At 45.9% G+C, this 12,456-nt stretch overlaps 1 protein-coding gene across 2 annotated transcripts in view; it reads right to left on the minus strand.

The window, feature by feature from the left end:
- Positions 1-12,456, minus strand: part of SLC24A2 (solute carrier family 24 member 2) — a 279,119-nt gene that overhangs the window by 36,346 nt on the left and 230,317 nt on the right. For both annotated transcript variants that reach the window (XM_070376129.1, XM_070376128.1), the window contains 2 exons: positions 7,654-7,752; positions 4,145-4,263 (listed from right to left, as the gene is read on the minus strand). In XM_070376129.1, the coding sequence (XP_070232230.1) occupies positions 4,145-4,263; positions 7,654-7,752 (218 nt within the window). The remainder of the gene's footprint in view (positions 1-4,144; positions 4,264-7,653; positions 7,753-12,456) is intronic.

The following is a 12,456-nucleotide window of genomic DNA, read 5'->3' on the forward strand; positions in this document are numbered from 1 at the left end:
CCCTCACCTCCCAACCTAAAGGGGCCCCTCCACTCGCCCTCCATTGAGTCACAAGGCTTTATTTTCTTCATGGCCCCATTGCTGTCCATAATTATGTCTTGCTTTACATTTGCAGTCTCTCTGCTCTGCTAGAATGGTCCTAAAATTCTGCTAGAATTTCCAAGGCCCAGCACATCGCCTAACACATACTGGATGATCACTGAAAGTTTCTGATTCAACAATGGAAGAATTTCAGCCCAACTTACTTTTCCAAGTGGATTTCTCCTCCATCTTCACCTCACATTTCAGTCTCTAGTTCTGCTGGCCTTTTCACCAATCACTAACATGAATTTCCCTCTTAAGGGAACATGTTGTCATCGCCTCCTTTTTTGAGCAACAAACTCCTACTCACTCATCAATGCCCAGCTCAAATATTACCTCTTCTTTTAAGGTTTTGCAGTTTTCCTTCCCTGGGTCTTCCTCTGGAAGGCCCCCAGAACACTTTGTATACACTTTCCTGACATATGTGTGAAGGTCACCCAGTTGTGTCAGACTCTTTGTGACCCCATGGACTGGAGCCCACCAGGCTCCTCTGGAATTCTCCAGACAAGAATATTGGAATGGGTTGCCATTTCCTTCTCCAGGGGATCGTCCTGACTCAGGGATCGAACCTGGGTCTCCTGCACTGCAGGTAGACTCTTTATGTGACATGATGATGATAAGTCACTTCAGTCGTGCCCGACTCTGTGCAACCCCATAGACGGCAGCCCTCCAGGCTCCTCTGTCCCTGGGATTCTCCAGGCAAGAACACTGGAGTGGGTTGCCATTTCCTTCTCCAATGCATGCATGCATGCTAAGTCACTTCAGTCATGTCCGACTCTGTGCGACTCCATGGACAGCAGCTCACCAGGCTCCTCTGTCCACAGGATTCTCTAGGCAAGAATACTGGAGTGGGTTGCCATTTCCTTCTGGGTCATAATTATTTACCTACTACAGATGTTTATTTATTTGCTTATCATACCCTGGATATACTCAAACATTATATATGTATACATTCTTTCTATATGTAATTTTCATTTTAGCTACAACGAACATTTTGCCTACAGGGGAGGGACATCTTGGATGCTATTTATACAGTAGGTATGGGCACATAGGGTTCCCCATGGCTCAGTGGTAAAGAATCCACCCACCAAGGCAGAAGACACAGGTTCCATCCCTGGGTTGGGAAGATCCCCTGGAAAAGGGAATGACAACCCACTCCAGTATTCTTGCTTGGAGAATCCCATGAACAGAGGAGCCTGGTGGGCTACAGTCCACGGGGTCACAAAAGAGTTGGACATGACTTAGCAACTAAAGAACAACAAAATGGGCACTAATAAATAAGAGCATTTAGCTCTGTGCTAAGTGCTTTATGTATATTATCTCATGTAATTCTCCTAATATCCTGAATGAGGCAGGTACTGTGATTATCTGTACTTTGCAGATGAGGAAACTAGAAGAAGGTTCGATAACTCTCTCGTGTTGGCCCTGAAAATCACTGCCAGGCTGTGCTGCGGGCAGCTGGTGGCGTGGCTCTCTGAAGGCCTGTGTGCCCTTGAGCTCTCAGTGTATCAGCATGGTGCACAAACTTGTCCTGTTACCCTGAGTGAGACCTGGGGACACAGCTCTGCTCAGAGAGGGGTTGGCTGGGGCTCTGTCAACCCCCTGCAGCAAGCTGCTTCCATGTGGGGGGTATAGCTGTCCCTCTGCCAGCCAGATGGACAGGCACGGTGATGAGGGTGCCCTCTGCACACCTGTGATTGTGCGTCCCCAAGGACAGCCAGATGTTCTTGGGGCCTGCCTCCTTCTGCCACATGCTGCAGACAGAAGCTGCTCTGCCAGCTCACCCTTGAGCTAATGCGAAGGGAGCGTGGGGCTCTGGGCAGGAGGGCGAGAGCCTAGGAGGCAGAGGAGACAAGGGCAGAAGGAGCTGCCGTGTCTCTATTTTCCTTTAGTCATTTCCCCCCCGCCCCCTGGCGCTTTACTGAGGTATAACTGACAAATAAAAATTCCATCTATTTAAGGTGTACAACGTGAAGATAGGTATACCTCATGAAAAGCACAGCAAAGGAAACAACAGACAAATGAAAAGGCAACCTATGGAGTGGGAGAAAATATCTACAAGTCATATATCTGATAAGGAGTTAATAACCAAAATATATGAGGAACTCTTACAACTCAATAGCAAACAATGAATAACCCAATTGAAAAATGGGTGAAGGATCTGAGTAGATATTCTTCTGAAGGAGACGACATACAAATGGCCAACACATGTGCAAAAAGGTGCTTGACATCTTTATCCTTTCCTTTAAATGAAGAAACTTTCTTTGCATGTTTCTTCAGGGAATAAAGGAAACAGGCGACAATAAACAAGTGTCTTCTAAGAAGCACAGACTTCCTCTGTTGCAGACAGCATCCCAATGTAAAGGAGAAGGGAGGGTTGGAATGGATTTGCTGTAGTCAGGCTTCATTATCAGCTCATTGGGAAAATTCTGTCTAGAGAAGTGGGTCACAAACTTTAGGGCCATGCTACTCAAAAAGTGTGGTTCTTAGACCAGCCATGTCAGAATGACCTGGAAGCTCAGGAGAGCTGCAGACTGGGGACCCCACTCCGGACCTGACAAACCAGACCCCAAATTTGAATAGAATCCTTCAGGAAATTTCTAAACACATTATAGTTTGAGCAACACCGACTCAAGGGTAACTGGTTAAAATGTAAATTTGGGACTCTATGCCTTAGAAATTCTGATTCACTTGATGAGGGTGAGATCCAGAAATCTAACAAGCACCACCTACTTTTTTTTCCTGCCGACTTTTTTGAGCAACTGTGGTCCTGAGGCAGTGGAAACAGTACAGATTCTGTATTTAGACAGTCCTAAGGCAACAGTCCCAGTATTCTTGCCTGGACAATCCCCAAGGACAGAGGAGCCTGGTGGGCTACAGTCCATAGCGTCGCAGAGTCAGACACGCAGGATCAGCTCTAAGAAGCGACTTAGCACACACACACAAGATCAAATCTCAGCTCTAATAGCTACAAACCAAGTAATCTTGAATAACTGCTTTAGCATCCTCACCTATAAAACAGAGATACTAAATGTTTATACCTTCAGCTGGGAGGTTTAAAGTGATAGCATAGACAAAGCGCCTAGTGCTGAAGCTATGGCACACACACAGTGTGTATAAATGTTAAGTATTGTAGCCATTAGATCAAACAGCTATCTAATGGTTGCAACACCGAATGGTGGACTGGACCACAGTACTGACTAATTTCAACTGCAGGGACTAAAAAGGCCAAAGGGGGTTAACCAAGGAATGATGGCTGTGGTCTCTCTGTTACTTAATCATGGCCCTGAAGACACAGAGAGGATTAGACTGCAGCAGTGATCAAACTTTATCATCTATTAGAAATCACCAGGGACAGGAGTTAAAATGATGATTCCTTGGATGTGTGTGTAATGTATGGCTGAGTCCCTTCGCTGTTCACCCGAAACTATCACAGCATTGTTAATCGGCTACACCCCAAAACAAAACAAAAAGTTCAGAAGAAAAAGGTGCTGATTCCTGGGTGCTGCTTCTCAGTGATTCTACTTCCCACTGGATCTGGGATATGGACCAGGGATCTGCATTTTTATCCCCAGGAGATCTGATGCATGACTCCTCCAATCTCACTCTGAGAAACAGTGGGTAGGAGAATGTCTGTGTGCATGCTAAGTCGCTTCAGTTATGTCTGACTCTGTGCAACCCTATGGACCAGAGCCCATCAGGCTCCTCTGTCCATGCGGTTCTCCAGGCAAGAATACTGGAGTGGGTTACTGTGCCATCTTCCAGGGGATCTTCCCGAACCAGGGCTCAAACTCGCATCTCTTACATCTCCTGCATTGCAGGTGGGTTCCTTACTACTAGTGCCACCTGGGAAGCCTGGGTTGGAGAATATGTGCACTTATATGATGAATGAAGAGTCTGATGCATGCGGTGCCCTGGCTGGTACTGGGAAGTACACACAGGGACGGATGACTCTGGGGTCCTCTGAGCTGGGAGCTGGGGCCTCCGAGAATGCAGGTCTATGCTGCTATGCTAAAATATTGACACACACAACAGCCTGGAGAGCAATGAAAAACTGCTGTACCTGGGCTTCTGCAGCTTCGATGCTGTGGGAGAGATTTCCATTTTGTACCGGTTCCGAAGCATCACTGGAGGGTGTCATCTCCACTTCTGTGCTGGTGCTGTTTGGGAGCTCGATTTTTTCTGTGATAAAATTTAGACACACAGAAGGCAAGCAAATGGAGTCAGTGGGGGTAAGAGCCATATTGAGAAGAACATCCTAAAATGTTGGGCCAAGGGAGAAGGTAGTGGCGTCCAAGGGGTGATAAGACCCAGGGCTGGGTTGTGCCAAATGTCTAGGATTTTTTTGCCCCCCTGCCTTTCAGTGAACTCAGCCCTCCTCCTCTCTTTAATAGCTCCCTGGCATCCCCGCTGGCCTATATCTGACCTTGGGTACCCTATCAACTCTAGGGGTATGCCTTCTCTAGATTGGGCAAACTTACCAACTTGTCATTCAAGAACATGAGCACGGACCTTTTAAAACCAAAACCATACCCAATTTCCACACCACTGTCTATACCCATGATCACATCCTGCAGAGATTTTCTTATGGCAGGATCTTTTCTTCTGTAATTACATTCTGCTGCTAAGTCGCTTCAGTTGTGGCCAACTCTGTGAGACCCCATAGACGGCAGCCCACCAGGCTCCCCCGTCCCTGGGATTCTCCAGGCAAGAACACTGGAGTGGGTTGCCATTTCCTTCTCCAATGCATCAAAGTGAAAAGTGAAAGTGAAGTCACTCAGTCATGTCGAATTCTTAGCAACCCCATGGACTGTAGCCCACCAGGCTCCTCCGTCCATGGGATTTTCCAGGCAAGAGTACTGGAGTGGGGTGTCATTGAGAAGGGACATTTATTAGCTTGGGCTTCAGGAGACTTGAGTCTTAGGCTCTGCTCTGACAGAATCAGGTGGTCATCTCAGGCAAGGTCCCTCATTTCTGCAGAACCTTAGCTATGCGATGAGGGGAATCAACTGGGTGACCTCCAAGGCCCAATACTTCTAGTTCTAATTCCCTCAGGCTCAGTGGGTGGAAAGTTCTACCAGGGCATCGGTGTTGTGGGTAGGGCAAACCTGGGAACCTGGCCTTCTCGAAATGCCTGGAGGATACTACTTAAGAGGTTCCACACTTGGGCATCCTATAGAAGACCAGGCAAGGGCAAGGGATGAACAAGTAATTGAGATAAAAATCTGTGTCATTCCTGACTGAGAAGCAACACTTGGCTAGAGTGACTCTCAGGTAATAGTTGAGTACTGGGACTTCTGGACACTGGGCATCATAGGCAGGCCTGGGTTCATACTCTGATGCTACTGCTTAAGCTGTGGGGTCCTTAGTATGTGACTTAGCCTCTCTGATGTTCAGCTTCCTTATCTGTAAAACTGGAATGATGCAGATTTAGAGAATGAAATCATGGTGGCCGGGGGAAGGATGGGGAAAAGGGATAGTTAGGGAGTTTGGGACGGGCATGTCCACACTGCTATATTTAAAATGGATAACCAACAAGGACCCACTGTATAGGCTGTGGAGCTCTGCTCAATGTCATGCAAAGCCTGGATGGGAGGGCAGTTTGGGGAAGAATGGATACATGTATATGTATGGCTGAACCCTTTTGCTGTTTACCTGACACCGTCACAACTGTTTGTTAATCGGCTATACCCCAATACAAAAGCAAAAGGTAAAAAAATCGGGGTGATGATGACAGTAGAACCACCACCGCTGCTCTGACCAACAACAATATGATCAAAGGGCACACCTGTAGAGATTACACAAGAAAATGAATTAAAGCTCTCAGTACAGTGCCTGGAACAGAGTGAGCAAAGAAGAAACATAAACTGTTTGGATCCACTTTACAGCACCCGACTTGCACTAGAAGATTTTTTCCAGGGCTCAGAGGAACACCTGCAGGGGATCAGTGATCGGGCACATGCAGGTTTTTTTGCCATAATTTCAGGGAGAGGGAAATATAAAGGGTTGCCCTCTGGCCGAGCTGGGTCGAGTCTTGGGACTTGTCAAGTCTAGGAGTTTGGCTGTGTGTGGTTCAGTGTCAGGGTCACCAGGAGTACCGGAAAGCTCATTAGTCTCAGATGTGGGCAGCTTCAGGCTGCTCAGAAAGTACTAGAGTATTTCTAGCAACTTCAGAAAAATTAAACATTTCTATCACTGATAAATTTACTGGGAAATAATTTGCGAGTTATATAAAAATGGTTGAATTTGAAGGAGCCAAATTTTGGAAGCCATAGGGAATGCTATGTTTATTCATGTATTCAGTTGTGGAATACAGAGGCATAAATGCATTTGAATATGGAAAGCCACCGAAACTCCAACTTCTTTTATCTTAGTAGTGATCGTGTTTTCATAATGATGTTCTGCTGTGTGTGATTGTCTGTTTTTCCTAATATGCTTGGTTCCTAATATGCTTGGGAAATACTAAATCTGTGTTTGTGTGTCTTTTAGCTGAGTTGATACAACTTTAGGATCAGCCTTTAATGACCAAAAAAAAAATGGGGTTCTGGGTCCCAAAGTGAAGTTAAGATGTATAAGAACAGACATGAACACATTAGAAGAAGCGACTTCCCAGGAGTGAGAGCTAACATTTTAGTTTAAGTTTTTTCCCCACCCCGTACCCAATAGAATCTTGACTGTTTCTTGGCCAAAGATTGTTCCTGAAGCTAGAAGTCAGGAGAACAGAGGAGACATAAGCTCTTCCAAGGAATGTCATATATTTTGAGCGCAACACTGTTAAATTTTGTCTGCAGATAATTTTAGTTTCTTGGGCATCATGTATTGCATAGATCCAGATTAGGGTAAATTTAGACTGAATTTAGAATTTGAGAGCTACATTAGAGTCACAGACTGGAGAGGAGGAACATTATGTTCCAAGTTAAAATAAGACCACTAAATGTCACGATCTGGTCACAAAGGAACTCAGAAAAAGTCAACCAAAAGGGACCGGAGCTAGTTGCTGAATTCTTAAGAGGGGAGAGTCAGGGCCATCTTTCAGGGACCCGGGAACTCAGTTCAGGAGCAACCAAGTGAACATCTAGTAATTTGGTGGGGGTGATGCAGGAGATGTCATAGGTACAAAATCCGGTTACCAAGCAAGAACTTCAGAAAGGGTACTCTCACCTTTTGTCAAGTATTAAATGACAGGTCTGTCCTCTTTTTGTGCAAGCTCCCAAATGGAGTGATTTTCTACTCCAGTGGAGATGTATGGTTAGGATTTATTTTAAATTTATTTAATTTATTTTAATTTTTTTACTTATTTAACATTATTATTTGTTTATTTTATATGGCTCCTCATAGAATCATTTCACTCTTTTTAAAGTTCCCCTGGGAGTAGGTGACCTATTGGGTCTGTTCTTGCCCTGGGACCCACCAGGGAAAGTGGGACTCTTTCGGATGTCCGAGAAAGGGCTGAGCAACAGGGTTCTGTATCTGCACTGACTTGGGATGCCCACACCGGGTCCTGCTTCTCTGCACCTTGCTTCACGCACTCCAGGAACAAACAGCAGGGGATGGACATCTCCCCGTACTCACCCACATGATTGGCAGCCCCGTTCTGCCTCTCATTCTCATCCACCTGACATTTCTTCTTGGCAATCTTGTGGAGAATTGAAGCCTTTTCTCTGAACCTCCCTGAAGCAAGAGAAAGTAATGGAAAGGAGATGGGGTGAGAAGGAAGAGAAAGAGAGAGGCTCCTGGCAAATGGTGAGGCTCTGGCAAAGCGGGTGCCTAGTTTTCTTAGCTAGGGTGTCGTCCAGTGGTGATCACTCCTTTCTGCCCAACCGAGAGGCCCTAGGACCTGCATGAAGAGTACTTTCTTACCTTGTGGATCCCTCAGCCCAGTTCTCTACTTGACAATCTCAAGCTGCTGGGTCACAGACAAAAGGTTTCCCTTGGACCTCTTCCCTCCCTCCCAATTGCTTACAAAAAACAAAAACCCCAATCCTCACCAAAACTCCCTCCATTGCTGTGACCCCGAAACAGGTCTAGACACAGATCTGCTCTGGAGGCATGGCCATTTCTCTGAAATTAGATGCTCATCCCAGGATTGGCTTTTGACCGTGCAAAGCCAAGCCCAGGGGTTCTTTGATTTGACTCTTGTTTTCAAACATGTATCTTAATTAACACTGCAGTTTCTAAAGTCGTCGGGAGCATGCATTGCAGTCGAATTAGCTGAGTCAGCTGCAATGAAAGCATCAAAGAGGCAACTGATTGCATTTGGGGATTCAGGGCAAAGGATGATCAACAAAGCACAGCAAGTAATGTCTGTGGGTGATGAGACGCTTAGGGAAAGGTTCGGGAAAAAATACCATTTTCAAAGTAATCGTTTTAAACAGCTGTACCATAAAAGTAATGCTTCATTTCTTCTCCATTACTGACATAATTAATGGGTAAATGCATGCAACAAGCACAGAAAAAAAAAAAAAAAAACATGCAAAAGTGTAGAGATTAGTGAAACATAGCACATTTTCCTTTCTTTTTTAATCCTTGATTCCCACAGCCCCTCTCCCCATCCCTTCCTCCTGGGATTATTCAAGGTACAAAGGAGCTTCATTTTAAACTAACTATTGCCTACATTTAGATGAGTCCCTGAAAATACTGTACCTCCTACAATTTTCCCACTAGGCATTTGTGGTTGGCTCGGTTCTCTAGCAGGATATTAGCATGGGAGCTTATTCAACTTTTCTAGAATAGACCACAACCAAACCAAATCAGTCTCAAACTAATTTCTCCTGGAGAGTCCATCCTCCTAGGACGGGACATGGCAGGTTGGCCTCCCCAGCCCAGCCCTCCTGTGGATGCAAAGCCAGGGGAGTGGTCATAGAGGTGACTTGTGTGGCTGGTTGGGAACGACAGAAGCAGTAAACTAGAGACGAGCAGCTGACTTCAATGGTGAAGGTGACGCAGGGGAAGCTCCTTCTGCTCAAAAGCTCCATTAGCCTTAAATCTAGATGCCTGCTTTCACAGGGTAGCCTCTAGGATGTCGGTCCCTTAGTCTAGGAAGTGAATGTGCCCTGCTGGACACATTCTTCAAGCAAACAGGAAGAGGAACATTACGCAGAAAAAAAGTAGGTCAGCATGTGGCCTGGTTGCATAAGGAATGAGAAAGAAGGACGAAGTGAGGGACATGATGTGCCCCTTTGAGGGACGGTGAAGGTCAGCATTGGGTTTACCCTGCTGGAGGGTATTCTGCATTTAGCTATTTCTATTTAATCGCCAAGGAAAATCTGGGGAAGAAAGAAGGGAAGGAAAGAAGTCTGGGGACTAGGAGAAGGAGGAGGTAAAGGGGAATAAGAACAGAAAGAAAAAGGAGAGAAAAAGAAATAATTCAATAATGCAGGGGAAGGCATGGAGCTAGGACTGTCTGGAGGTTGCCCAGGCAGCATGGTTGGAAGACACTTTCCTGTCTACCAAGTCTAGTCTTATTTGGGGACGAGGTGGATGGATAACGGAGAGTGATTCTCAGCATTTGGCAGCCTGAAGCCTAAAGAGGGGTACTACTTGTGTAAGATGACTCTAAGAAGTCCTTAAATCATCTGCTGAAAAGCCAAGAAGAGGAAAAGGGAGGTTCTGAAACATTATAGAAGATGATGCTTCTACTAATAAAGCCACTCTGTGGACTCAGGGTCAGTCTTTGAACTTAGAACAATCTGCAGCTGTATGATCAACCACAGCTTAAACCATAATTTAAAAATTATATGTAAGATAATAATAAAGTGAGAGAGCATTCAAAAGAGGAAACAAACTTGGGGAAATAAAACCTGAAATAAACCAATCCAAGTCAAGCCCAAAAGTCATGAATCATGGCAGAGAAAATCGTTGATAGTTAATCACATGTTGTGTATGGTTCCAAGGATCTTTTCAGAGCTCAGATGAATGCCAGAGACAAAGAAGAACAAAAGGGACCCCACAGCATGGAGGGGTGTGGTCACTCCCTTTGCCAGGAAACATCTTTCAGAACAGGGCTGGCCACTGTCACTCGAGGGCTGGTTTTCCCAAAGTCTCTAAAGGAGGAGTGGGAGAGGAGCGGAGGAGATGATTCGAGAATTTGGATTTCTCAAAAAATGTTCAGAGACCAGCAAGGGTTCTGTAGACTGTGTACGTCCCTCTTTCCACTGCCACAGCACCTGAGGTTTTCTGTGTTACGGAAAAGTGGGGCAGACTGACTTGACCTGTTTCCTCTTAGGGTTCAGCCCTTGGGCAGAGGCTGCCTGGGGAGCAGCTCTCGTCCACCCACTGCTTCTACTTCTTTAATAGAACTTCTGTCCCAGTTTGCAGGACCTGGCTGCCATTCTGCTGTGAGGGTGCTGACAACGGCGGCTCCAAGGCCTAAAAGGATTTTCTTTTTCAGAGACTGGTTTATAGAAAAGCAGCAGTGGAAGTCCCACCTTCGGAACTTAGCACACAGGGGAATTTCTTGAGGGTGCTGGAGCAGACTCACCAGGGGGGCACCCTCATTCCAGCCCTAGGACACCCCTGGGATCGCCACGGGGCACCTTCTGAGAGAAGCTGTGACGATGAGGCTGGCAGGACAAGACTGAGCACAGAATGTGATTCTCAAAGAGGCCCTCTGGGTTTGCAGGTCAGGAGGCCTGGCACCTTCAGGACCTGTTCAGCCTGAAGCCACAAGCCGAGAGATCACCCTGCAGTGTGTGTGCGTGTGTGTGTGCGTGTGTGTGTGTGTGTGTGTGTGTTGGGAACAGCACAGTATCGTGGTTAAAGGGATATGATCTGGGGTTCCCAGGTGGCTCAGTAAAGAGATGCAGATTTGATCCCTGGGTCGGGAAGATCCCCTGGAGGAGGAAATGGCAAACCTGCTCTGGTATTCTTGCCTGGAGAATCCCACTGACAGAGGAGCCTGGACGGCTATAGTCCATGGGATCACAAGAGTCAGACACGACCAGGCAACTTAGCATGCACGTGGATGTGTTTCGAGGCAGCAAGGCCTGGTTTAAGCCCCAGCTCTCTCCCTGGCTCTGCTAGGTGACAGTCAATAAGTCCCTGAATATTTCTGAGTTTCAATTTTTCTGTTTGTTAAATAGGGATGCTAACCACTGACTCCTGAGTTAAATGCAGGCCTTAAGTGAGAAAATACCTATAAAGGACTGACCACAGCACCTGGCATTGGGAGAACTCTGTAAAAAAGAGGAAAAAGAAAACCCAACAAACAGCCCAGGGGCAAGGGTTACACGGCCCTGTGCTGCATTAGAAGAAGCCTTGGCATCTTCTCGTCTCTCAATTGGCGGTATCTGACCTGACAGTGTAAGCATCCCAGGGGCCTCGTTGGATTGGTGTTTAGTTTTCCGTGATTCCTCCAAAGTCAGTTCCAAAACTGATTAGAAGGGTCACTTTATATCTCTCTGAAATTGAGAAGGTCAAGGTGAGGGAGCTGGCCCTCTGTGTTTTAACTCTGATACCTTTGTGATCTTCAAATGGAAAGATAGTGATCAGCTTTCTCCCATCACTTGTGAGGACAGAGTACAGGAAGGGCTGTGGGTATTGCACAGTGGATTTCGGGGTGGCTCCAAAGAGCTTCCTGAAGCACCAGGGCTTTGCCTCCTCTGTGTCTCAGGCTCAGAATTCTAAAATAGCGATAATGAACAGAACACCCAGCTCAAACAGTTGCTGGAAGACTTAACGGTTTGAGACACATCAGGTATTTAGATGGCCCCGATATACAGTCAATTACTCAGAAAGCGTTGTTACTATTATGGAAGTGAATGCAGGATCTTCACCCCATAAATTACTGAAGATGAAAAGCTTGATATTTAAAACAGAATGGAGGCTTAGCAGCCTCTGGTGCAAGAAACCTTGGCCGTAGAGGCACCACTTTCATTGACTATTTTGGGTATGGATTCCATGTTGGCATAGGGGTTGACACGGACAGATCTAAGAAAAACAACTGTGTGCCTGGGGATAAAGGAGACGTTTTTGAGGAACTTTTCAAGGTGAGCGAGGGAGTGATTTTTCAACATGTTTTAAAGAGACTTTAAAAAATACACGCTGTTGCGTGTGAACCTTTAAAGTATCTTTTTATATAGTGACAGATATTTGTATACTTAAAATCTTAGAAATAGCAAACTCGGCTCAAATCGTGAGGCACCTACGTCAAAAACTAGTACACAGTTTTAATATAGTTTCGCTTGGTCTGAAATTTGCAAAAGAAAACCAGCTGAGTGTTCTCAGGGGAGTGTGTGTTGAGGGGGTGGTAGGGACGTGTGGGAGGAAAAGATCAAAGCAGAAGGGCTTATTATGAAGAAGAACAAATTTTGGAAATAAAAAAACCCGGCATCAAAATCCTCAACCGATCTCTCTGCCATAACGCAGGAGCTCCAA

Source organism: Bos mutus, chromosome 8 (assembly GCF_027580195.1).
Source record: "Bos mutus isolate GX-2022 chromosome 8, NWIPB_WYAK_1.1, whole genome shotgun sequence".
Lineage (NCBI taxonomy): Eukaryota > Metazoa > Chordata > Mammalia > Artiodactyla > Bovidae > Bos > Bos mutus.